The 23498-nt window shown below is 34.3% G+C and overlaps 1 protein-coding gene across 3 annotated transcripts in view; it reads left to right on the top strand.

The window, feature by feature from the left end:
• STAG1 (STAG1 cohesin complex component) overlaps positions 1-23498 on the top strand; it is a 408272-nt gene that overhangs the window by 322929 nt on the left and 61845 nt on the right. For all 3 annotated transcript variants that reach the window (XM_058732364.1, XM_058732365.1, XM_058732367.1), the window contains 6 exons: positions 1993-2096; positions 10211-10303; positions 10409-10498; positions 10645-10848; positions 12038-12108; positions 14106-14193. In XM_058732364.1, the coding sequence (XP_058588347.1) occupies positions 1993-2096; positions 10211-10303; positions 10409-10498; positions 10645-10848; positions 12038-12108; positions 14106-14193 (650 nt within the window). The remainder of the gene's footprint in view (positions 1-1992; positions 2097-10210; positions 10304-10408; positions 10499-10644; positions 10849-12037; positions 12109-14105; positions 14194-23498) is intronic.

Raw genomic sequence — 23498 nt, 5'->3', positions numbered from 1 at the left:
CTGTGTCTCCCTCCCTCTCTTTGCCCCTCCCCCACTCATGCTCTTGTCTTTCTCTCTAAAAAATAAACATTAAAAAAATTTTTTTCAGTGCTTAATTAATTGTTTGCTATTAGCATTATAGAAATTAGAAAATATTTAGAAAAAGGCCTGGGTAAGGGAATCTTGTTCAACTAAATGTTCAGATTAGTTGAATTAAGTTATATATTAAGGTGTAACACATTATAAAGCAGCTATCATCAAAATAGGATGGTGTTGTAATAGAAATAGACAAATAGATTAGTGAACCTAAAGAATCCAGAAATCGTCTAACCATATATGATAGAGCCTAAAACATTTTTTTAAATGTTTAAGTGGGACATTTAAATGCAGGGAAAGCTGGTTTACTTAACAATGGTGGAGGCATAATTGGCTGTTCATCTGGTGTAAGAATAAATAGGCCATATTCATGCAACCAGCAGAAATAAATTTCAGACAGAATAAATTTATAAAAGCTAGAGAGAGAGAAGAAAATGAATTAGAAAATATATTTTTAGGGACGCCTGGATGGCTCACTCGGTTGAGCATCTGACCTCAACTCAGGTCACGATCTTGCAGTTCACGCATTCAAGCCCCACTTCAGGTGCTGTGCTAATCTCTCGGAGCCTGGAGCCTGCTTTGGATTCTGTGTCCCCCTCTCTGTCCGTCCCTCCCCCCACCCCCGCCTTGCTTGCTCTCTCTTTCCCTCAAAAATAAACTTTTTTTTAATTAAAGAAAATATATTCCAATAATCTCTAGGACAAGGAGATCTTTGAAAGCAATGCAAGAAACCTAGGAGCCTTTTTGTATCTGTATGAGATAATAGATGTTCGTTAACTTTGTGATAATTTCACAATATATGTAAGATCATTATGCTGTACAACTTGTACAGTGTTATATGTCAATTATATCTCATTAAAACTAGAAAGATAAAAAAAAGCCAGAAGCCATGAAACAGTACAGATGTAACTTTGTAAAAATTAACAATTTCTGTAAAAAAAAATTCTAACAAAAGATACCCTAAAGATTCTGGCATCAAAAGGACAAACTAGGAGAAAATATTTGCCTCATTCAAAAGACAAAGTTACTACTCCTTATACGCAGGAATTCAAGAAAGGTGAATAGCAGTAGAAAAATGGGCAAAGAATAAATATAAAAATCTCAGAAAAAAGTTCTAAGCCAATAAAACAAGAAAATACATTTCACTGATTAGTACAAAGGAAGAAGCAAAATAACGAAATAACCATTTTTCAAATTGGCAGAAATTAAAGGGATTTATGACATTTCGTGCTGGCTAGGGATATGAGGAACCAAACATCATTGTAGTTGGAGGTTTGAATTTCCATAAATAACCTTATATTTATTTTAACCTTTGACCCATTACCCTGTCTCAGAATTTATTCTACAGAAACCTAAGTATCAGTTACATAAGTATATGTGTGTTAATGATATTTGTTACTGCATTGTTTATAGTGACAAAAATTTGGAAACAATTTGAGTAAAAGGTAGAAGGTTGACTAAATTGTGGAACACTTATTATGTAATAACATAATTATGTAAGAAATTATTCATAATGTGTACATAGTGACTTGAAAGATATTCAAAATCTATTATTTTTTTAAAATATGTAGAGCTCACTTTTTATTTAGAAAAAGATATCCTATTGTATGAGCTTTAAATGATGAGAAGGAAATATGGTAAAATTTTGGTATTGCCTAATTCAGAAATATGGTCTTAGACTGGGTATTAGAAGAAACCACTGTCCTCTTTTTCTTTACTTTCTAATTCTCTTTCATGTTTGACTTAGGATAAGCATATATTACTTCTTTAAAAAAAAAAAAGTATAGAGCTTAACTTCAGTCTTTAAAATAACCAGTAATAGAATATGTTTGCAGTTTTTTATAACTGTGTGTTCTCTTTAATACATGGTTATTATAAAACTGTCTACTCATACTAATGCATTTTGTTTCACTTTAGCAATGTCTGACCGTCAAGAGAGTGCTCTTATAGAGCTAATGGTTTGTACAATTCGTCAAGCTGCTGAGGCACATCCTCCAGTGGGAAGGGGTACTGGCAAGAGAGTAAGTTAAATTAGTGAGAAATCTACCAAAAGACTTTTAATGTAATTAACTGTCTTAAATATTTGAAAACTTTGATGGTATATGTATGCATAAAAACATGGAATTTCTGTAAAGGATACATGCTGTGGTGCTTTGTCATTATATACTGTCTACTGCACTTAGGTTTCAAAAATAGATTCTTTTCTTCCATGTTCCCAAAGCACCTGTACCTGCTTCTGTTCTAGTACTTTAATAATTTCACATTCATATCTGTTAAAAATGCAGAAAGGCTCTGAAAGCAAACTGCCTAACTTTACTCTTCCATTTAGCAACTATTTAATCTTCAGATAGTTGATTATTTTCTTTGTGTGTTAATTCTCTTATTTGTAATATGGGGCTAATAATGCAAGTTTTATTGGTTATAAAGATGAATTGAGATAGTCATTGATGGAAAGACCAGCTCTGGTGGTGTGCAGAGGTAGGTAATTTCTCTCTACAAAAAAAGAAAAAATGAAACTGCAAAATTTGTCAAAAAAAACTTATCAAAGAGCTCTGGAAGTTCACCAGAGATAAAAAAACAAATTGAAGGATTTGTTTTTGAAAAGCTGCTAAAACTTCAGGTAAAAGCAACAGGAGTCTGCTGCCTTCTTGCCTGGGATTATAATGCACACACACCCATCCACAAAGTTGATGTCGTGTTACCAGAGTGGTACTGTCTGCAAAAAACAGCAGCTTTGCTTGCAGAGGGGGCAGACTCAATATGGTACAAATGGCAAAAGTCCAGAGCTTTGTGAACTAAAAATGGCAAACATGGTAGAAACAAACAAGGAAAACCCACAGCTGTGATATTCAGAGGTTGTGGTCCCAGATGGGAAGAACAGTGGACCAGCCAAGAATCTAAAAAATCCTGGAAATGAAAAAGCCATAAAAGGGTGAGATGAGCTCTCCATACATCACTGGCTGACTGAAAAACCTGAGAAAACCCAATGGAAAATAAAAGTCAAAGCAAACTTAGGTATTAGCTGGACTTTTTTTTTTTTATTAAGTTTTTTATTTTAATTCCAGTACAGTTAAAATACAGTGTTATATTAGTACACTATATGTACAATATAGTGATTCAGGAATTCTATACATTACTCAGTGCTCATGATGATAAGTGTACTCTTTAATCCCCAAATGCCCCACCCACCTCCCCTCTGGTAACCATCAGTTCCTTCTCTATAGTTAAGAGTTTGTTTCTTGGTTTGTGTGTGTCTCTTTTTATTTTCCTTTGCTCGTTTTGTTTCTTAAATTCTACCTATGAGTAGGATCATATGCTATTTATCTTTGTCTTGACTTATTTCACTTAGCATTATACTCTCTGGCTCCATGCATGTCATTGCAAATGTCAAGATTTCATTCCTTTTTATGGCTGCATAATATTCCATTGTGTATGTATACAGTATCTTCTTTATCAATTCATCTACCAGTGGACATTGGGCTGCTTCCATAATTTGACTATTTTAATAATGCTCCAATAAACATAGAGTTGCATGTATCCCTTTCAGTTTGTGTTTTTGTGTTTTTTGCATTTTACCCAGTATTGCAATTACTAGATTGTGGAACAGTTCTATTTTTACCTTTTTGAGGAATGTCCATACTGTTTGCCACAGTGGCTGCACCAGTTTGCATTCCTACCAACAGTGCATGAGTGTTCCTTTTTCTCCACATCCTCACCAACACTTGTTGTTTCTTGAAGAAGTGGCTGATCTTTGAATATACTTTCTAACCCAGGTCTCAGAGGGGAGAAGCCTTATATGTTGGAAGTATTTAAGCACCAACTCTGCCCAAATCATTGATTGACCAGGAATCTATTGAAATACTGAAAACTCTTAGGAAACAGGCTTTAAAACAAAAATAATGAAAATTCTAAGCAGAGGCCACATACATCATGGGAGAGACAGATTATATATACATTTCAGGTTTAAGATTACTTTTTTAAGTAATGAAACTCAGAAAAATCAGTTAAAAATCCATAATTGCTTCACCATATTACCTAAAAGTGTTGGCTCTTCCAGAAAAATTACAGCCATGCAAAGAAACAGTAAAATGTGACCATACTCTGGGTGAAAAAGCAGACGATAGAAATGGCTTCTCAATAGGCCTAATTATTGGATTTAGCAAATACTTCAGAAAATACGTTGAAAGAATTAAAGGAAAATATGTTCAAAGAATTACAGGAAAATATGATAACAGAAATAAGGAATCTTAATAATGAAAAAACTTAATGGAAATTCTAGAGTTGAAAAGTACAATGACATTTCAAATTCATTCTTTGGGTTTAACAGCACATTTGAGATGACAAGAAACATCCTACATGAACCTAGATTAATAAAAATCATTCTGAAGAACAGAGAGTAAAGAAGACTGAAGAAAAATGAACAGAACCTGAGAAATATGTGAAACAATATTAAGTGCATCAAGTTTGTATAATGAGAGTTCCAGAAAGAAAGGAGAGAAAGAGGAAAGAAAAACACTTGAAGATATAATTGCCAAAAACTTCCCAAATTTGGTGAAAAACATAATCCACAGATAAAGAAGCTTTACAAAACTCAAGTAGTGTAAACACAAAAGATTCATCTCTGGACAGGATAGTCACTGTTGAAAGCCAAAGACAAAAAAAATCTTGAAAGCAGCGAGAGGAAAAACATGTCATGTAGAGGGCAATTGTAATAAGATTACTAATTAATTTTTTATAAGAAACAGTAGAGGCCAGAAGACTGACAGAATGAAATATTCACTGAAAGAAAAGAAAATTGCCAACCAAGAATTCTAAATCCAGTAAAATTACCTTTCAAATATGAAGGTGAATTAAAAACATCCCCAGATAAATGAGAATTTAGAGATATGTTGCTGGAAGACCTGCCTCAGAAGAAATACTGAAAGAAGTCCTTTAAGCTATAAAGAGTAATACTGGATGTTAATTCTAATTCATAGGAAAGAATGAAGAGCACCAGAAATAGTAACTATGTGGGTGGCTATAAAAGGCCATGTATATTAATATATCTTTTTTTCCTCTTCTTTAAAGGGACGTAAGATTAATAAAAGCAATAATTATAGCACTAAAGCATTAAGATTATAAGATATGCAGATATATGTGACAGCAATAACACATATATAATAACACACATAATAAAATAAGGGTAAAGGAAATGGAATTATATCGGAGCAAAATTGTTGTATTTTGCTGTAACTCAGTATTAATCTAAAGTTGATTATAGTAAACTAAAGAAGTATATTATGATCCCTAGAGCAACTACTGATACCCAAAGAAAATGAAAGCAAAATCAACAAATAAATTATAATAGTATACTAAAAAATGTTTAACTCCAAAAAACATAGTAAAGAAGGAATGCACAAAAAAAGATGAGACGTATAGATAGCAAAATGGCCGACATAAATGCAACCATATCAAAGCTTACATTAAATATGAATGTACAGAGATCCAACAAGTAAAAATAGAGAAAACTATGGACTGGCTATGGAAAGATAGTAAGGAGTTATTGTTTAATTTTGTTGGAGATGGCAAGTTTTATTCTTAAGTCTTCATCTGTTAAAAACATACACTGAAATATTTATGGGTGAAGTGAAATGATATACCAAGAATTTGCCTTAAAATGCTACAGGAAATTAAAGTCTTTAGGAAATTAATGAAGTAATAGTGACAGAATGAGTACTTTTTAAATTTTTCCAAAATAAAAGTTTTAAAAACTTTATGTGTTGTTCCAACTTTAAGTGAGCCCTTTCAGGCTAAACATTTCTTACCCTTTTGACTTGTGTTAATCATTTTTTAAGCACCTTCTTGCTTTCTCAACAAGTTCACTTCCTACCTTTACTGTTTATATTAGTTTTCTATTGCTATGTAAAAAAATTACTTTAAAACTTAGAGACTTAAAACAATAAGGCTTTATAGTCTCATACAGTTTCTGTGGGTCAGAAACTTGGGAGTGCCTTAGCTGTTCTTTTGGCTTAAGGTTTCTTATAGGTTTGCATTTAAGATGTTAGTCAGGGCTTTAGCCTCTGAAGATTTTATTGTTATTTTACTGCTTCTATAAATGGCTTAACTTACATGACTGGCGAGTTAGTGTTGATTGTTAGTGGGAGGCTTTAGATCCTCACCATGTGGACATCTCACTAGGACTGTTTGAGTGCTTTCAGGACATGGTTGCTACCCCCTCCCCCTGCTCCCAGAGTGAATGATCAAAGTGAGAATAAAGCAGAATGAATGAACCAAAGGAAAGTAAGGTAGACTTCTGTGTCTTTTATGATCTAGTTCTCAAAAGTCACACAACATCATTTCCACAATCTCCTATTGATTACACATGTCAGCCTTAGTCACTGTGGGAAGAGACTGCAAGGGCATGAATACCAGGAAGGAGTTACTGGGTGTCACTTGACGGCTGATTCTTACATTACCCTAGCATGGGAATCTCCAAGAAGCCCTGGTTCCTGTTAATAGAGTAGTATTTAAAGTTAAAATCTTGTCCCTAAGAGTACTCACTGTCAATTGATTATTATTTCTGATAGGCATTTTGAGTATACAGAGCTAAAAAATATATATGTATATATTTCTCTGTATATATCCATATATACTAAATTACACATTTATGTTGATATTTATGACTTAAATTTAGCATAACAAGGTTTTTCCCTCTTTGATTTTGTATGTTTTTTCTTTTATTTTTAGGAAATATGTAAAACATTTATGTAGTTAAAAGGTGAAAAACATGTAAAAATATACATTCAGAGGAGTATTACTCGGCAATCAGAAAGAATGAAATCTTGCCATTTGCAACAAGATGGATGGAACTATAGGGTATTATGCTAAGTGAAATTAGAGAAAGACAAATATCATATGACTTCACTCATACATGGAATTTAAGATACAAAACAGATGAACATAAGGGAAGGGAAGCAAAAATAATATAAAAACGGGGGACAAAACATAAGAGACTCTTAACTATAGAGAACAAACTGAGGGTTGCTGGTGGGGTTGTGGGTGGGGGAATGGGCTGGCTAAATGGGTAAGAAGCATTAAGGAAGACACTTGTTGGGATGAGCACTGGGTGTTATACATAGGGGATGAATCACTGGAATCTACTCCTGAAAACTTTATTGCACTATATGCTAACTAACTTGGATATAAATTTAAAAATTTTTTAAATAAAAAAACATTCAGAGAAGTCTTTGATACACGTTTCTCCCTCCTACCAGTAACCATTTTTATTTGTTTTCAGATTATCCTTTCAGTGTTTCATTTTACAAGTATAGGTAAATGCATGTACTCCATCCTCCTTTCTCTCACTTACCCTCAAAAGATAGTGTATTTTGGGGGCGCCTGGGTGGCGCAGTTGGTTAAGCGTCCGACTTCAGCCAGGTCACGATCTCGCGGTCCGTGAGTTCGAGCCCCGCGTCAGGCTCTGGGCTGACGGCTCGGAGCCTGGAGCCTGTTTCCGATTCTGTGTCTCCCTCTCTCTCTCTGCCCCTCCCACGTTCATGCTCTGTCTCTCTCTGTCTCAAAAATAAAATAAAAAACGTTGAAAAAAAAAAAAGATAGTATATTTTGTACAGTGTCTGTACCTTACATTTTTTATTTAACAGTATATCCTAGATATCACTCCATAACTGTATTTGGAGATCTTTATTTTTTTATGGCTGCATAATATCCATTATGTGGGTACACTACTGAGTCTTTTGGGTTGTTGCCAGCTTTTTACTATTAGAAATAACGTGTAGTGAATAATCTAGTGTCATTTCATACTTGTACCATGTGTGTTGGTGGGGTAGATTGCTTCAAAGTTAGATCATTAAATCAGAGGAAAGAGGGGCGCCTGGGTGGCGCAGTCGGTTAAGCGTCCGACTTCAGCCAGGTCACGATCTCGCGGTCCGTGAGTTCGAGCCCCGCGTCAGGCATCTGGGCTGATGGCTCGGAGCCTGGAGCCTGTTTCGGATTCTGTGTCTCCCTCTCTCTCTGCCCCTCCCCCGTTCATGCTCTGTCTCTCTGTCCCAAAAATAAATAAAAAACGTTGAAAAAAAAATTAAAAAAAAAAAAATCAGAGGAAAGATATGTATACAGTCTTGTTAGATACTGGCAAAGTCTCCCTTCATACGTGGTATTCCATTTTTACCATCCCATCAGAGATACTGTGAGGATTAACTGAGTTCGTGCATGTAGACTGCCTAACATGATCACTCAATCAAAGACAGCTTTTTCCCTAAAATCAATATTCTTAGACCTTTCATACATTATCAAATGAATTTCAAGACTTCTCAATACCCTGAATACATTCCTAGATGTATATTCCACTTTATATGTAGTCCTTTTTATTACTTTGTGCAGAACTAAATACAATACTTGGTAAATCATTCCAGAGTGATTATTTTGTATTTTAAGAGGTAGAAAAACAATATTAAGTTCCTGGAAGAAGAATCAGATAGGAGGCCCTATTCTTTCACATTCTCAAACATCTGTGAGAATGAAGACCATTCTCAGCAAACTATCAACATTCCAAAAAATGTTGACATCGCTCTGAAGGGATGCACTACTATTGTGAAGGATGCCAGACAAACCCTGCAAAGAGACTCAGTCTCCTTGGAAAGAAAAAGAAGAGGCTCCAAGTTGACAAATGGTGGGCAAATAGAAAAGAAATGGCTCTGGTTCGCATTATCTGTAGTCATGTACAGAACATGATCAAGGGCGTTACACTGGGCTTCCATTACAAGGGAGGGTCTTTGTATGCTCACTTCCCCAACAACATTGTTATTCAGGACAGTGGTTTCTCTTGTTGAAGTCTGAAATTTCTTGAGTGAAAAATACATCTGCAAGCTTCGGATGAGGCCAAGGTGTTGCTTGTTGAGTATCTCAGGCCCAGAAAGATGAGTTAATTCGTTAAGGAAATGACAGTGAACTTGTGTCAGATTCAGCTGCTTTGATTCAGAAAGCCACAACAGTTAAAAACAAGAATATCAGAAAATGTTGGGATGGGATCTGTGAAAAAAAAAAACAGTTCAGCAGCCTGATGAATAAGATCTAAGTTTTCCAGGGGTGCCTGGGTGATTCAGTCAGTTAAAAGTCAGCTCTTTTTTTTTTTTTTCCTAGTTTATTTATTTATTTTGAGAGAGAGAGCGTGCGCACACCAGTGTGAGCAGAGGAGGGGCAGAGAGAGGGAAAGAGATAATCCCGGTGTCAGTGTAGAGCCTGATGCAGGGCTTGATCTCAAGAACCATGAGATCATGACTTGAGCCTGAATGCTTAAGTACAGTTAATTTACTGATCCACCTAGGCATTCCAGGCATCTAACTTAATGCTTAAGATTCTCTCTCTCCTTCTCCCTCTGCACCTCCCCGCACTCTCTCACTCTCAGACAGTAGAAAAGATGTCCCAGCTACAGAGACAGCAAGGTGCCAAATGATTTCTCAGACTTATTTGTGGTATTTTAAAGATACAATAAAAGCTATATTGATTTTTTTTTAAATGAGGGTTTACATTTATAAAGTGGTAATTTATATTGGAATGTTTCTGATCCTAAGTTCAACATTATTCAACATTCTGATCCTAAGTTCCTTCAAGATAAATACAAAATGCAGAATATCTTGGGGAAATGATTATCTTGAGCGCAGAGATATTGTTAGTATATGCGTCAAAAAATAAGTGAAAATTTATTAGCTGCTGATAATATAAAAGCATTACTTTCTAAAGTATTTTCAGAAAAGTGTATTTAACATAGGGGAGATTACTGTTAACATATTGAGGTTAAAACTCTGGAAAAATTGTTTCACCATTAGTTCTAATATTTTTATGTTGATAATTGGTTTTATAGAAGTGTTTGTTTTTGTTTTTATTTAACCTAAACAAGTAGTAATTTATCTAAATTTGGGTGATTCTTAAATAAGTAGTTATTTCATAAAGTAATACTGCATGTTAACTAGAAATAAGCATAAAACTAGAGATATTTGTTTTAGTAATTAGTTTGTTAAGCTCCTCTGAAAATTCTCGGGTACGTTATCCGCCAGTGCTTCATTGTTCTGTGTAACATCCTAGATTTATAAATTAGTATGTGACATTATGTTCTTTACCCATTTAAATTTATTTCTAGGTGCTAACTGCCAAAGAGAGAAAAACTCAAATTGATGATAGAAACAAATTGACTGAGCATTTTATTATCACACTTCCTATGTTGCTATCAAAGGTATAGTTTCATTTACATTTCTGTGCTAATATGCCACTGAGTTTGCTTATTACACTGAACTATTAAAGTAGTCACTTCTTTTTTCTTTGCTTCTCTTCCTTCTAGTATTCTGCAGATGCAGAGAAGGTAGCAAACTTGCTACAAATCCCACAGTATTTTGATCTAGAAATTTATAGCACAGGTAGAATGGAAAAGGTAAGACACTGTGAAATTGAAATTCTATTATAGTCAGTTTAATTAACTAGATTATTTCATTTCATGTAATCTTTGGGCTTATAATTTGACAGATGCTTATTTTTATTAATCTAAATATCATAGTTTTTTTTTTTTTTCCTCCTCAGCATCTGGATGCTTTATTAAAACAGATTAAATTTGTTGTGGAGAAGCATGTAGAATCGGATGTTCTAGAAGCCTGCAGTAAAACCTATAGCATATTATGCAGTGAAGAGTATACCATCCAGAACAGAGTTGACATAGCTCGAAGTCAGCTAATTGACGAGTTTGTAGATCGATTCAATCATTCTGTGGAAGATCTACTGCAAGAGGTCTGTTTTAAAGTTAATGTATATATATGTGATAATTTTGGCTAATAGTTATTCAGAGTTGTTGAATGTGTAAATTGTTTCCATTTTAAAGTAAAATCTAGTAGAATTCCCTACCTCTTTCAGATCTTAGCATTATTGCAGCTGTTCATCCTGTAAAGATTAGCCTTGGTTATACTTTATTTTAAACACCTATTCATAAAAGCTAAATTTTTTCTCTTTTAAGAAATACCTTTTTAAGGTCTGGCTTTTCTTAATTCATTTTTTCATTTTTTATTCCTGGAACCTAAATTACGTTTTAATATTATTCAACTCCTATAATGTGCTAATGAATACAACATAAAAATTAAGTGTACTTATAAGGAACAGCCACTCACCAGTGGTGTGCCCAGGATAGAAGCAGACCTCTCCCAACTGTTTTTTTTTTTTTTAAATGTTTATTTTATTTTTGAAGGAGAGAGAGTGAGCATGACCAGAGGAGGGGCAGAGAGAAAGAGGGAGACAGAGGATCTGAAGCCCCGACATGGGGCTCGAACCCAAAACTGTGAGATCATGACCTGTGTTAAAATCAAGAGTCTCACACTTAATCAACTGAGCCACCCAGGCACTTCTCCAGCTGGTTATTTTTATAATTATTTTTGTGATTCCCATTTCTTGCCCTCTTCCTCCAATCATTGTAAGGCAGTTTGGAACCCCCACAGATTTCTGTGCTTTGATGGCCAGACTGATAGGATTTTCTTTTTAATCCATGTAACCAATTTTTCCAACTTCTCATTTTTAATTTTAACTTCTGAGTTTTATCAACCATTTTTTATTTTTCATTGTGATTTTGAGCTACCAAAGGAACTGACAGTAAAATCTTTGAAGTAACCATTAAAATCTTTAAAGCACGTACCTTTTCACTCAGCAGTTTCAGTGAACTTATGCTAAAGTATTAATCAAAAAAATGTACAAAGTCAACATTTATGACATTGTTTAAAATGCAAAAATGGTTATCTCTGGGTATTACAATTATGGCTGTTATTTTTTATTTTTTTGCTTATTTGTACCTTGTTTCTTACCAACAGTGAATATGTACTCTTCATATAATAAAAAAGAATTCTTTTAGGCAGTAAGCATTAACAGACTTTCGTGTGAATTTGAGGGTAAGTAAAGTTATGGTAATGAAGTGATGTCTTTTTTTTATTTATAGGGAGAAGAAGCTGATGATGATGATATTTACAATGTTCTTTCTACATTAAAGCGGTTAACCTCTTTTCATAAGTACGTCATTTTATTTAGATTTGGTTAATAACATATTAGCCAACATAAAATAGACTGTTTTGATAATATTTGACATCTGTATAACAATGGAAAATTTTAGACAAATATAGAGATGTTATGATTTTTCTACTATTCACATTTTCTCTCTATAAATTATTGGTTTTTATTATTTGATTATCTAAGGAGTAAGATTTATCATTCAAGTGTAACAAATGTACACTGTACACTGTAAAAGTTTGTTAATCAATATTATTAACACATTAGATGGGCTTACTGTGTAAGCTAGAGTTTTTTTTTTTTTAATTTTTTAATATTCATTTTTGAAAGACAGAGACAGAGCATGAGTGAGGGAAGGGCAGAGAGAGAGACAGAGACACAGAATCTGAAGCAGGCTGCAGGCTCTGAGCTGTCAGCCCAGAGCCCAATATGGAGCTCAAACTCATAAACCTTGAGATTATGACCTGAGCCGAAGTCGGACACTTAACCAACTGAGCCACCCAGGCGCCCCATAAGCTAGATAGAGTTTTATAGGTATAATTTTCAATTGATAGCTTTTAGAAATCTTAATAAGAAAAAAATTTGGGAGGAAGCCATGAAAGTTCATTTAAGTGTCATTTTCAAATTGTAATTTACATGTCCCTTGTTAATGAAGTGTGTTTGCTCCATAAAGAAAGGAAAATAAAGATCTTTGTTGTCTAAAGAATGTTTAAGTGTAGCCCTTACATTAATGAACACTTCAGATTTCAAAAGCAATGTCTAAAATCTAAGACTTTTAGATTTTCTTTTTACACAAGTACATTTTTTAGACTTCTATGGAGAAATAAACTCTTAGTTTTAAAAATATTTTGACATTTCAAAATAAAAATTGACAACTAATGTCACAACTCCTATTTTAAAAAATATTTTGACATTTCAAAATGAAAGTTAACATTCACTGATCTATTTTTAGTAGAACTCATGAGAAAATAAAATGTCAGCATTATTTCAATTAAGAAGCCTATAGCCACACTAAATTTCGAGCTTTGCCATATTTCCTTTCCCCTATTTCTGTCTTTCTTTATCTCTATTTTATGAATACAAATGTCTTTTAAAAATACACATGGGGGCGCCTGGGTGGCTCAGTCGGTTAAGCGGCCCACTTCGGCTCAGGTCATGATCTCGCGGTCAGTGAGTTCAAGCCCTGCGTCGGGCTCCTGTGCTGACAGCTCAGAGCCTGGAGCCTGTTTCAGATTCTGTGTCTCCCTCTCTCTGACCATCCCCCGTTCATGCTCTGTCTCTCTCTGTCTCAAAAATAAATAAACATTAAAAAAAAATTAAAGGGGCGCCTGGGTGGCGCAGTCGGTTAAGCGTCCGACTTCAGCCAGGTCACGATCTCGCGGTCCGTGAGTTCGAGCCCCGCGTCAGGCTCTGGGCTGATGGCTCGGAGCCTGGAGCCTGTTTCCAATTCTGTGTCTCCCTCTCTCTCTGCCCCTCCCCCGTTCATGCTCTGTCTCTCTCTGTCCCAAAAATAAAAAAAAATAAAAAAATAAAAAAAAAATTAAAAAAAAATACATATGTATTTTTATGTTTTGAAATTATGAATGGATTTGTTAAAATGTGTTTTAAAATATACTAGGAAGAATGAAATGGAATACAAGCTTAGGTTGACTATGTAGTAGTAACCTTCATTGAAAGGTGCGAATTTTTATTGTTAATTAGTTTCTTTTAATTAATTCCTAATATCAGCTTACATATTTTGTCTCCTCTCCCCCTTCATCGTCCTTGTCCCTCTTTCCCTTTTCCCTTTTTCTTCCTTTTTCTTTCCTTCCTTCCTTTTTTCTCTACTGCCATCCTCTTTACTTCTTCCTTTCTTTCTGAGTACTTGAACATTTTTTATCCATCTTTTTTGATTCTATAAGAAAATGCAGTTAGTTTATACTTCTGCCTACTCAAACTGAGTTCAGATTTCACTTTTTTTCTACTCTAGAATAAAGTTAATGCATTTTTGTTTATTTTAGTGCTCATGATCTCACAAAATGGGATCTATTTGGTAATTGCTACAGATTATTGAAGACTGGAATTGAACATGGAGCTATGCCAGAACAGGTAGGAGTTTGTTGATATTCCTTCTTTGTCCATTTTAGAAGATGAAGCTTCTCTGAGATCACACAGGATTATTAAAAGCCTTACATAGAAAGTATAATCCTTAAATGCAGATGCCTCTTTTGAGAATTATTGCTATAGTAATTGAATATTACTGGTAGGTGTTCATGATTGGATGTTACTGGTAGGTGTAATATATCTTCAGGTTTGAACAGAAAAAAGTAGAGAAACTTTTTTATAATGTATTTTAAAAATTTAATACTAAAGTAAACATTATTGTTCTTTTAGGAAAAATCCCATTAATTTCCATACAATATAGCCATAATTAGGAATGAAAATTCCTAATTATGGCTATATTGTAGGTACTGTTCTAGATATTGATAATGGTAAGCCTGAGTACGGCTTACTTTTTATAGTAGAACCATAGTTAAGTAAACTTGGAGCCTCTATTTAGATTTTAGACCTTTTTGCCTTCATATGTAAGTTGGAATGGAAAGGGCAGGAATTCACCAAATTTCTCTAGTCTGAAAGACACTTAAAATAGTCAATTCTATATGAGAATTAAGTTGTTAATTGTTAATTAACAGTTACAGTTATTACAGTTGTTAATGGTTACATGTAATGTAGTTAATTTTAATTGACAATTACATATAGTTATTGTTACTTAGCAATAACAATCTGTTGTAAGAATTAAGAGTTCTTTTGTATACTGCATATACTCATTCATTAAACCAAAATATCAACCAGTAGTGAAGTATAGGTGGTGTTTAGGGGTGGTCTCATGTATTTCCTTTTGGTAATGAATGCTTAAATACTAAAGCAGTAAGAATTTCAGCAGGTATAACAATTATGATTTCATATTAAAAGTTAATCACAGAAGTATACTTTCTCATTGTCTGTTTATATTCTCAAGCTGTTCTTTAAAGTTGAAAGGGATAGAGTTGAGGTATTCCTTGTTTTGGTTTCCTCATTTTCCTCAAGAAGATAATGAGAATAGCACATCTCTGTTTCATCTGGGGATTATAATTATGTCAAAATTTATTTTTAATTCATTATACCATCATTTATTGTCGTAGAACTGACTTGTGACTTCTTTGGTTGTCTTCTTTGATTATCTTGGTTTTCTCTTACTTATTTTCTTATTTCTTCCATTTTTAATTTCTTAGAGTAAGAGAACACATACATGTGACATTTGCTTATACTTTGTTACTCTTAACACATACTTTCTTTTTTTTAATTCGAGTATAGTTAACAGAGTGTTATATTAGTTTCAGGTGTACAATATAGTGATTTGACAGTTCTGTACATTACTCAATGCTCATCAAAAGTGTACTCTTAATCCCCTTACCTCCTTCACCCATCCCCCCACTCACCTCCCCTCTGGGAACCATCAGTTTGTTCTCTAAGGTGAAGAGTCTGTTTTTTGATTTGTCTCTTTTTTTGTTTTGTGTTTCTGTGTTTTGTTTCTTAAATTCCACTTATGAGTGAAATCATGTAGTTTTTGTCTTTTTCTGACTGACTTATTTCTCTTAGTATTACATCCTCTCACTCCATCCATGCTGTTGCAAATGTCAAGATTTCATTCTTATTTATGACCCATAATATTCCACTGGTGTGTGTGTGTGTGTCTGTGTGTGTGTGTGTCTGTGTGTGTGTGTGTGTGTATAAACACACATGCATATACATGCATACATACATACCACATCTTCTTTATCCATTTATTTAGTTGATGGATGCTTGGGCTGCTTCCATAATTTGACTATTGTAAATAATGCTGCAGTAAACATAGGGGTGCAAATATTTCAAATTAGTATTTTTGTATTCTTTGGGTAAATACCCAGTAGGAGAATTACTGGATCATTTTTATTTTTTTGAGGAATGCTGCACCAGTTTGCATTCCCACCAGCAGTGCACAGATGTTTCTTTTTCTTTACATCCATGTTTGCACTTGTTGTTTCCTGTTTGATTTTAACCATTCTAACAAGTGTGAGGTGATATTTCATTGAAGTTTTGATTTGCATTTCCCTAGTGATAAGTGATGATGAAAATCTTTTCATGTGTCTGTTGGTCATCTGTGTGTTTCCTTTGGGAAATGTCTGTTTCTGTCTTCTTCCCATTTTTTAATTGTATTATTTGTTTTTGTGGTGTTGAGTTGTGTAAGTTCTTCATACATTTTGGATACTAACCCTTTCTTTATCAGATATGTCATTTGCAAATATCGTCTCCCATTCCATAGGTTGTCTTTTAGTTTTCTTGATTGTTGACTTCGCTGTGTAGAAGCTTTTTATTTTGATACAGTCTCAATAGTTTATTTTTGCTTTTATTTCCTTTGCCTCAGGAAACCTGTCTAAAAAAATGTTGCTGTGGCTGACATCAGTGAAATTACTGCCTGTTCTCTCTTCTAGGATTTTTATGGTTTCAGGTCTCACATTTGGATCTTTAATCCATTTGAGTTTATTTTTGGGTATGGTGAAAGAAAATGGTCCCAGCCTCTTTCTTTTGCATGTTGTCCAGTTTCCCCAGCACCATTTGTTGAAGAGACTTTTTCCCATTGCATATTCTTACCTCCTTTGTAAGATTAATTGACCATAAAATCATGGGTTTATTTTGGTGCTCTCCCTTCTGTTCCACTAATCTATATGTCTGTTTTTGTGCCAGGACCGTACTGCTTTGATTACTACAACTTTGTAGTTTATGTCAAAATCTGGGATTGTCATCCCTTCAGTTTTGTTCTTTTTTTTTTCAAGATTGTTTTGGCTGTTCACGATCTTCTGTCACAATTTTAGGATTGTTTTTTCTAGATCTGTGAAAAATGCTGTCGGTATTTTGATAAGGATTGCATTGAATCTGTAGTTTGCTTTGGGTAGTATGGACATTTTAACAATATTGGTTGTTCCAATCCACAATCATGGAATATATTTCTATTTGTGTCGTTAGACATGTCCTTAAAACTTTAATCATGTATATGAAGTTGTAGTGCATCACTACTAGATTGTGCTCTTGTTTGTTTTAGCAATAGAAACTATTTAGCAGTCAGCAGCTCTTAGAAACATGTCTTTAGATACCTACAGTTGAAAATCTGGAAAAGTATACAGAATTCAACCAGTTCTTCATAAGACCATACAGGCTCACTTTTGTAGATTGCCACTCTGTACTTTAAAATTCAGAGAAAATACCCTTTTTGAGTAAAGATAACAAATAACTACCAGAATGTTTGTGATTGCTTACCTTTAGTTATGCTTAATATTCTGAAGATAATTTAAAATTAATCGTCTAGCAGTTTTGGGTAATTGTATTGTCCATATGCTTGACTGTTTGTTTTCCATGGTAACCGTTTTAACTAGAAGTTTCCTAGTCTTCTGAGTTATTTTTTTTTTCTTTCCTCTTCCACTGATCTCTTTTCTCATGCCAATACTGTTTTAACTATTACAGGTTTAGAATATGTAAGACTGAAGTTTAGAAGAATTTACCTATTTATAATAATCTTTTAACTCAAATTATAGAAGAGTTATATAGAAAAATAAACTCTTATTTCCTTCATCTGATTCATCTATTGTCACAAGTTTTCCACAGTTGCATACTCGCAAGCTTTCTCACTTTCTCTCTATATATACTATATATTTTATTTTCATATAAATATGCATATGTAACACAGTAATACTCTTTTTTAATGTTTTATTTTATTTTTGAGAGAGAGGGAGACAGTGCACAAGCAGGGTAGGGGGAGAGAGAGAGGGAGACACAGAATCTGAAGTAGGCTCCAGGCTCTGAGTTATCGGCACAGAGCCCAACGCGGAGCTTGAACTCACAGGCTGTGAGACCATGACCTAAGCCAAACTCAGAAGCCCAAACGATGAGCCTCCAGACACCCCTAATGATATTCTTCATAGCAGTTTTCCCCCAGCCCAGAATTCAAGCAATAATAATACATTGCATCCAGTTTTTAATGTCTTTTTTTTTTTTTTTTTGTACTTTTAATCTGGAATGCTTTCTTGTTCTTTGTGTTTCATGACATTGACACTCTGAAGATACAGGCTAATTATTTTATAGAATGTACTCAACTGGGGTGCCTGGGTGGCTCAGTTGGTTGAGCGTCCGACTCTTGGTTTTTGGCTCAGGTTGTGATCTCAGGGTCGTGAGATCAAACCCCACTTTGGGGCTGAAGAGTCTCTATCTTCCTCTGTCCTTCTCCCTGGCTTACACACACTCTCCCTGTCTCAAATTAATAAATATTTAAAAAAATAATAAAAGAATCTCCTCAACTTAGTTTTGTCTAATCTACATGTTTAGATTCATTCATATAATGCATTCTCGGTAGAATGCTACAATAAATGATATTCTGCCCTCAGTGTATCACATAAGGAGGCACATGATGTCATTTTGTTTCCTATTGTGATATTAACTTTGATCACTTTAATAAGGTAGGCTCTACCAAGTCTGTCCTGTGTAGAGTTTCCATTTTCTTTTTTAATGTGGAAAGATTTCTTAAGAATATTCCTGTTTCTTATCAAACTTTGATATAATGTTAGCATCCATTTATGATTCTTGCCTCAGTCATTTATTTCTCTCATGGTCACAAATGAAGTAAATAGTGACTTTCCATCATTTATTTATGTCATTTATTTATGTCATTTATTTGTTGGCCCTCTGCTATAAAGAAGAACTTGCCCTTCTTCATTCATTTATTCATTTTTTAAAATTAATATAGACTCGTGGATTACTACTTTATTCCTATTCTGTCCAGCTGGTTAAAATTGAGTTCTATTGTTAATTTATTTTGGTGTTCAAATTGTTGTAGAATTAGACAGAGGGAGTTGCTTTGAGACCTCCACCTCCTGTGTGCTTTTAAATATTTTTTTGAACACTTTGGAGCAAGAATATGGCATCTGGCATCTGTTTGTGTCCTCCCCTATTCTAATGAGTTTTTAACCTACAAAAAGTATTAAAAATTATTACAGTTCTATAACACAGTAAACAATCCACATTTCAGAATTTATTGTAGTATTTCTTTTCTTTTTTTTTTTTTTTTTTTTTTTGTTTATTTATTTTGAGAGAGAGAACACCATCAGGGAAAGGGCAGAGAGAAGAGAGGGAAAGAGAATCCCAAGCAGGCTCTACTGACCGCGCAGAACCTGATGCAGGGCTCAATCCCATGAGGAGTGAGATCATGACCTGAGTCGAAGTCAGTAGTTGGATACTTAACTGACTGAGCTACCCAGGTGCCCCAATTTGTAGTATTTCTTCATATAATTTTTTGTAAAATAAAGGCAAGAAATATTTAAATTCTCCCTATTTTGTTTTGTGATTTTATGCCTATTGCCTGTTGGTGTCCTTGTAAGTTTATACCTTGTTTTAGATAACATCTATCAAAAATAAAATAGTAAACTTCTGCTTTAATATATAGTTGCCAGAATTGTCTGAATTGATCCTACAAACTGAAAGCCAATAAAGAACATTTGTGAATTGTTTTGGTAAATATTTGCTATATAACAAGATAGTGAGAGTAAACCCATAAAGAGGAAGGGATTATAATCACAGGTCACTAACTCTGGGCTTCTCAAGGCATCAATAATAGAAAATTTTTTTTGTACTTTTCACATATAGTAATATTTTAAGTCTTTACATGTATACATTTGTTTAAGCCTTATGACAACCCTATAGGATATGTATGCCTTTACTATTTTTATTGATGATGAAACTGAAACATCGAGATACTAAATAACTTGCCTAATGTTACATAGCTGTTGCATATCCACTCAAACCAAGCTTTTAAATTCTTTTCAGTGTCTCTTCACATTTCTTGCTACTAATTTGCTACTGCTGTTTGCTATCCCATCCCTTCTGATGTTTGCCCCATGTCAAACTCTTTTTTTTTTTAATCTTTTTATTTTGTCTAAACATCTTTTGTATTTTTTCAGTGGGAATTGTGGGGAGAGATTAAATGCTTGTACTTGATCATCGTGAACTCGTAATCAACACATTTCTTTAGAATGAACATAGGTTGAGTTTAACTTCAGTAACATTATTGCTGTTGGATAGATTATGACTTTCTGTGTAAATAATGCAGTCATACTGTCTTTAGAAGAATGCTGATATGTTCCTTAGAAGACTACACACTTTTTTCCTTGACTGAACTTAGAAATTATTTCAGTTACTCACTTCTGACTATTCCTTGGGCATGTTATATCAAAATTTGGCTACCACCCCCACATACATCCAGATTACCACCTACCTTTTTATTATTGATCAAAAATGTGTTTGAGTGTCAGATCCTAAGGGAGGGAATATTAGAAGCATCCTTATTCTCAAGAGATTTTTATCTTTTAAAAAATTCTACCTCCTCAATATCTCTTTTGCCACCATTGTTTTAGCCCTACTATCATTTTCTTAGTTTAATCCTTCATATTTTCTCTTGTGAATCACAGTAGTAGTTACCTATTTTGTCTTAGTAACCTTAGTTTTAACCTTTTTCTAATCTAGGCTCTGTTCTAGTAATTCTCAACTGTATGTATGTATCAGAAAACCTTATGGAGTTGTTGGATGTTTTATTTTTTGTTTTTAAATACTCACATACTTTCAAATACCATTGTAGACTAAATTGGTGTAATCACTTTAGAAAGTTACTTGTCAAATTCTTATCAAAATTAAAAGCAGATATACCCTTGATTGACATTTATAATTTAGGAATTTAGACTACAGATATATACTTGGAGATGTGTAAAAAGACGTAGGTACAAAGATGTTCATCATAGCATTACTTATAAAAAATTACAACTTGAAATAATCTAAATTTTGATCAGGAGAGAACCAGTTAGCTTTGGTAGGATAGTTTTGATTCTATGCAGTGCTATGTCACTGTAAATTTTAAAATGTTAATAATATTTATGTTAAATATTCTATGTGAGAAAATTTAATGAAAAAGGCAAGGAGTAGAATGGTTATATAAATTTAAAGAGGTGATAAGATTTCAATATACAGACACCTGTTAATTGACAGATTGTATCTGGGATGGTACATAAGGAACTGTTGAACAATGGCTTTCTTAATGGAAAACTAGAGATCTCTAGTGTTCAAGAAACTTAGTTTGAATTGTACACCAATATACTGTTGGATATTTCACTATGTACATCAATTGCTTTTTAAATTTAAAAATCTGTTGTTGGGGCGCCTGGGTGGCGCAGTCGGTTAAGCGGCCGACTTCAGCCAGGTCACGATCTCGCGGTCCATGAGTTCGAGCCCCACGTCAGGCTCTGGGCTGATGGCTCGGAGCCTGGAGCCTGTTTCCGATTCTGTGTCTCCCTCTCTCTCTGCCCCTCCCCCGTTCATGCTCTGTCTCTCTCTGTCCCAAAAATAAATAAAAACCGTTGAAAAAAAAAAAAATTTAAAAATCTGTTGTTGAGTAATGAATAACTCAAAATTGACATTTGAAAACTATGTACGGTTTAGGGGCGCCTGGGTGGCTCAGTCAGCTGAGTGTCCAACTTAGGCTCAGGTCATGATCTCGCAGTCTGTGAGTTCGAGCCCTGTGTCAGGCTCTGTGCTAACAGCTCAGAGTCTGGAGCCTGCTTCAGATTCTGTCTCCCTCTCTCTGCCCCTCCCCCGCTCATGCTCTGTCTCTCTCTGTCAAAAATAAATAAACACTAAAAAAAAATTAAAAACTATGTACGGTTTATAATAGCACCAAAAAACATGAAATAACTTTGGCATAAATCAACAAAATGTGTGCAAGATCTGTATGCTGAAAACTACAAAACACTAATGAAAGAAATCAAAGATTTTAATAAATGAAGATTATATCATGTTCATGAATTAGAAGACTTAATATTGTTAAGATGTCACTTTTCCCCAAACTGATCTTAGGTTGACTAACACAATTCCATTTAAAATCTCGGCAGGATTTTTTGTAGAAACTGACAACTTGATTCATACAATTTATATTGAAGGGTAGGGGTGCCTGGGTGGCTCAGTTGGTTAAGCGACCAACTTCGGCTCAGGTCATGATCTCACAGTTTGTGAGTTGGAGCCCCGCGTTGGGCTCTGTGCTGACGGCTCAGAGCCCGGAGCCTACTTCGGATTCTATGTCTCCCCTCTCTTTACCTGTCCCCTGCTCACGCTCTGTGTCTCTCTGTCTCTCATTAATAAATAAATGTTAAAAAAATTTATATTGAAGGGCAAAATAATTTTTAAAAAGAACAAAGGTAGAATATTCACACTACCTTAAAGACTAAACAGTAACTTTGACAGTGTGGTACTGAAGAAAGGCTAGACATAGATCAAAGGAGCAGTATAGGGGCGCCTGGGTGGCTCAGTCGGTTGAGCGTCCGACTTCAGCTCAGGTCACGATCTCACGATCTCGCGGTCCATGAGTTCGAGCCCCGCGTCGGGCTCTAGGCTGATGGCTCAGAGCCTGGAGCCTGCTTCTAATTCTGTGTCTCCCTCTCTCTCTGCTCCTCCCCCATTCATGCTCTGTCTCTCTATCTCAAAAATAAATAAACGTTAAAAAAAAATTTTTTTTTGAAAAAAAACAAAGGAGCAATATAGAGAATCCAGAAATACATTCACATATATGTGGTAAGTTGATTTTTGACAGAGGTGCTAGGGCATTTCTTTGGAGAAGGGATAACCTTTTTAACAAATGGTTCTAAAATGAATATATATATATATATATATATATATATATATATATATATATATGGAGAAAAAAGAATCTCAGTTCACACTTCATACCATCTACAAAATTAACTCAAAATAGACCTTTAGACCATAAAACTAAATGCACCACCTGTAAGTATAAAACATCTGAAAGTCCACACAGGAGAAAATCTTTGTGACCTTTAAGTTAATCAAAGATTTCTTACATACAACATCAGAAGCATGATCCATAATTTAAAAATTTCAAAAATAACACATTCAGCAAAATTAAGCACTTCTGCTCTTGAAAGATAGTGTTAAGAGAATTGAAAATACAAGCATATAAGACCAAAAGATATTTACAAATCACATATCTGATAACACTTGTACTCAAAATGATAAAGATCTCTCAAAATTCAGTGGTAAAAACAACAGATAATTCACCATAGAAGATAGATGACAAACACATGAAAAGCAGCTTATCTTATTAGTCATTAGAGAAATGCAGATTAAAAGCATGATGAGATTTAGAAAGCAGTGGAACTTGTATGTTGCTGGCAGGAATGCACAATGGTACATTCACTTCAGAAAGCAATTTGGCAATTTCTTATAAAGTTAAATACACACTTACCATCTGGCCCAGCAGTCCATCTCCTGAGTATTTATCCAAGAGAAAT

Source organism: Neofelis nebulosa, chromosome 5, assembly GCF_028018385.1.
Source record: "Neofelis nebulosa isolate mNeoNeb1 chromosome 5, mNeoNeb1.pri, whole genome shotgun sequence".
Classification (NCBI taxonomy): Eukaryota; Metazoa; Chordata; class Mammalia; order Carnivora; family Felidae; genus Neofelis; species Neofelis nebulosa.
This window is presented reverse-complemented; position numbering and strand designations above follow the sequence as displayed.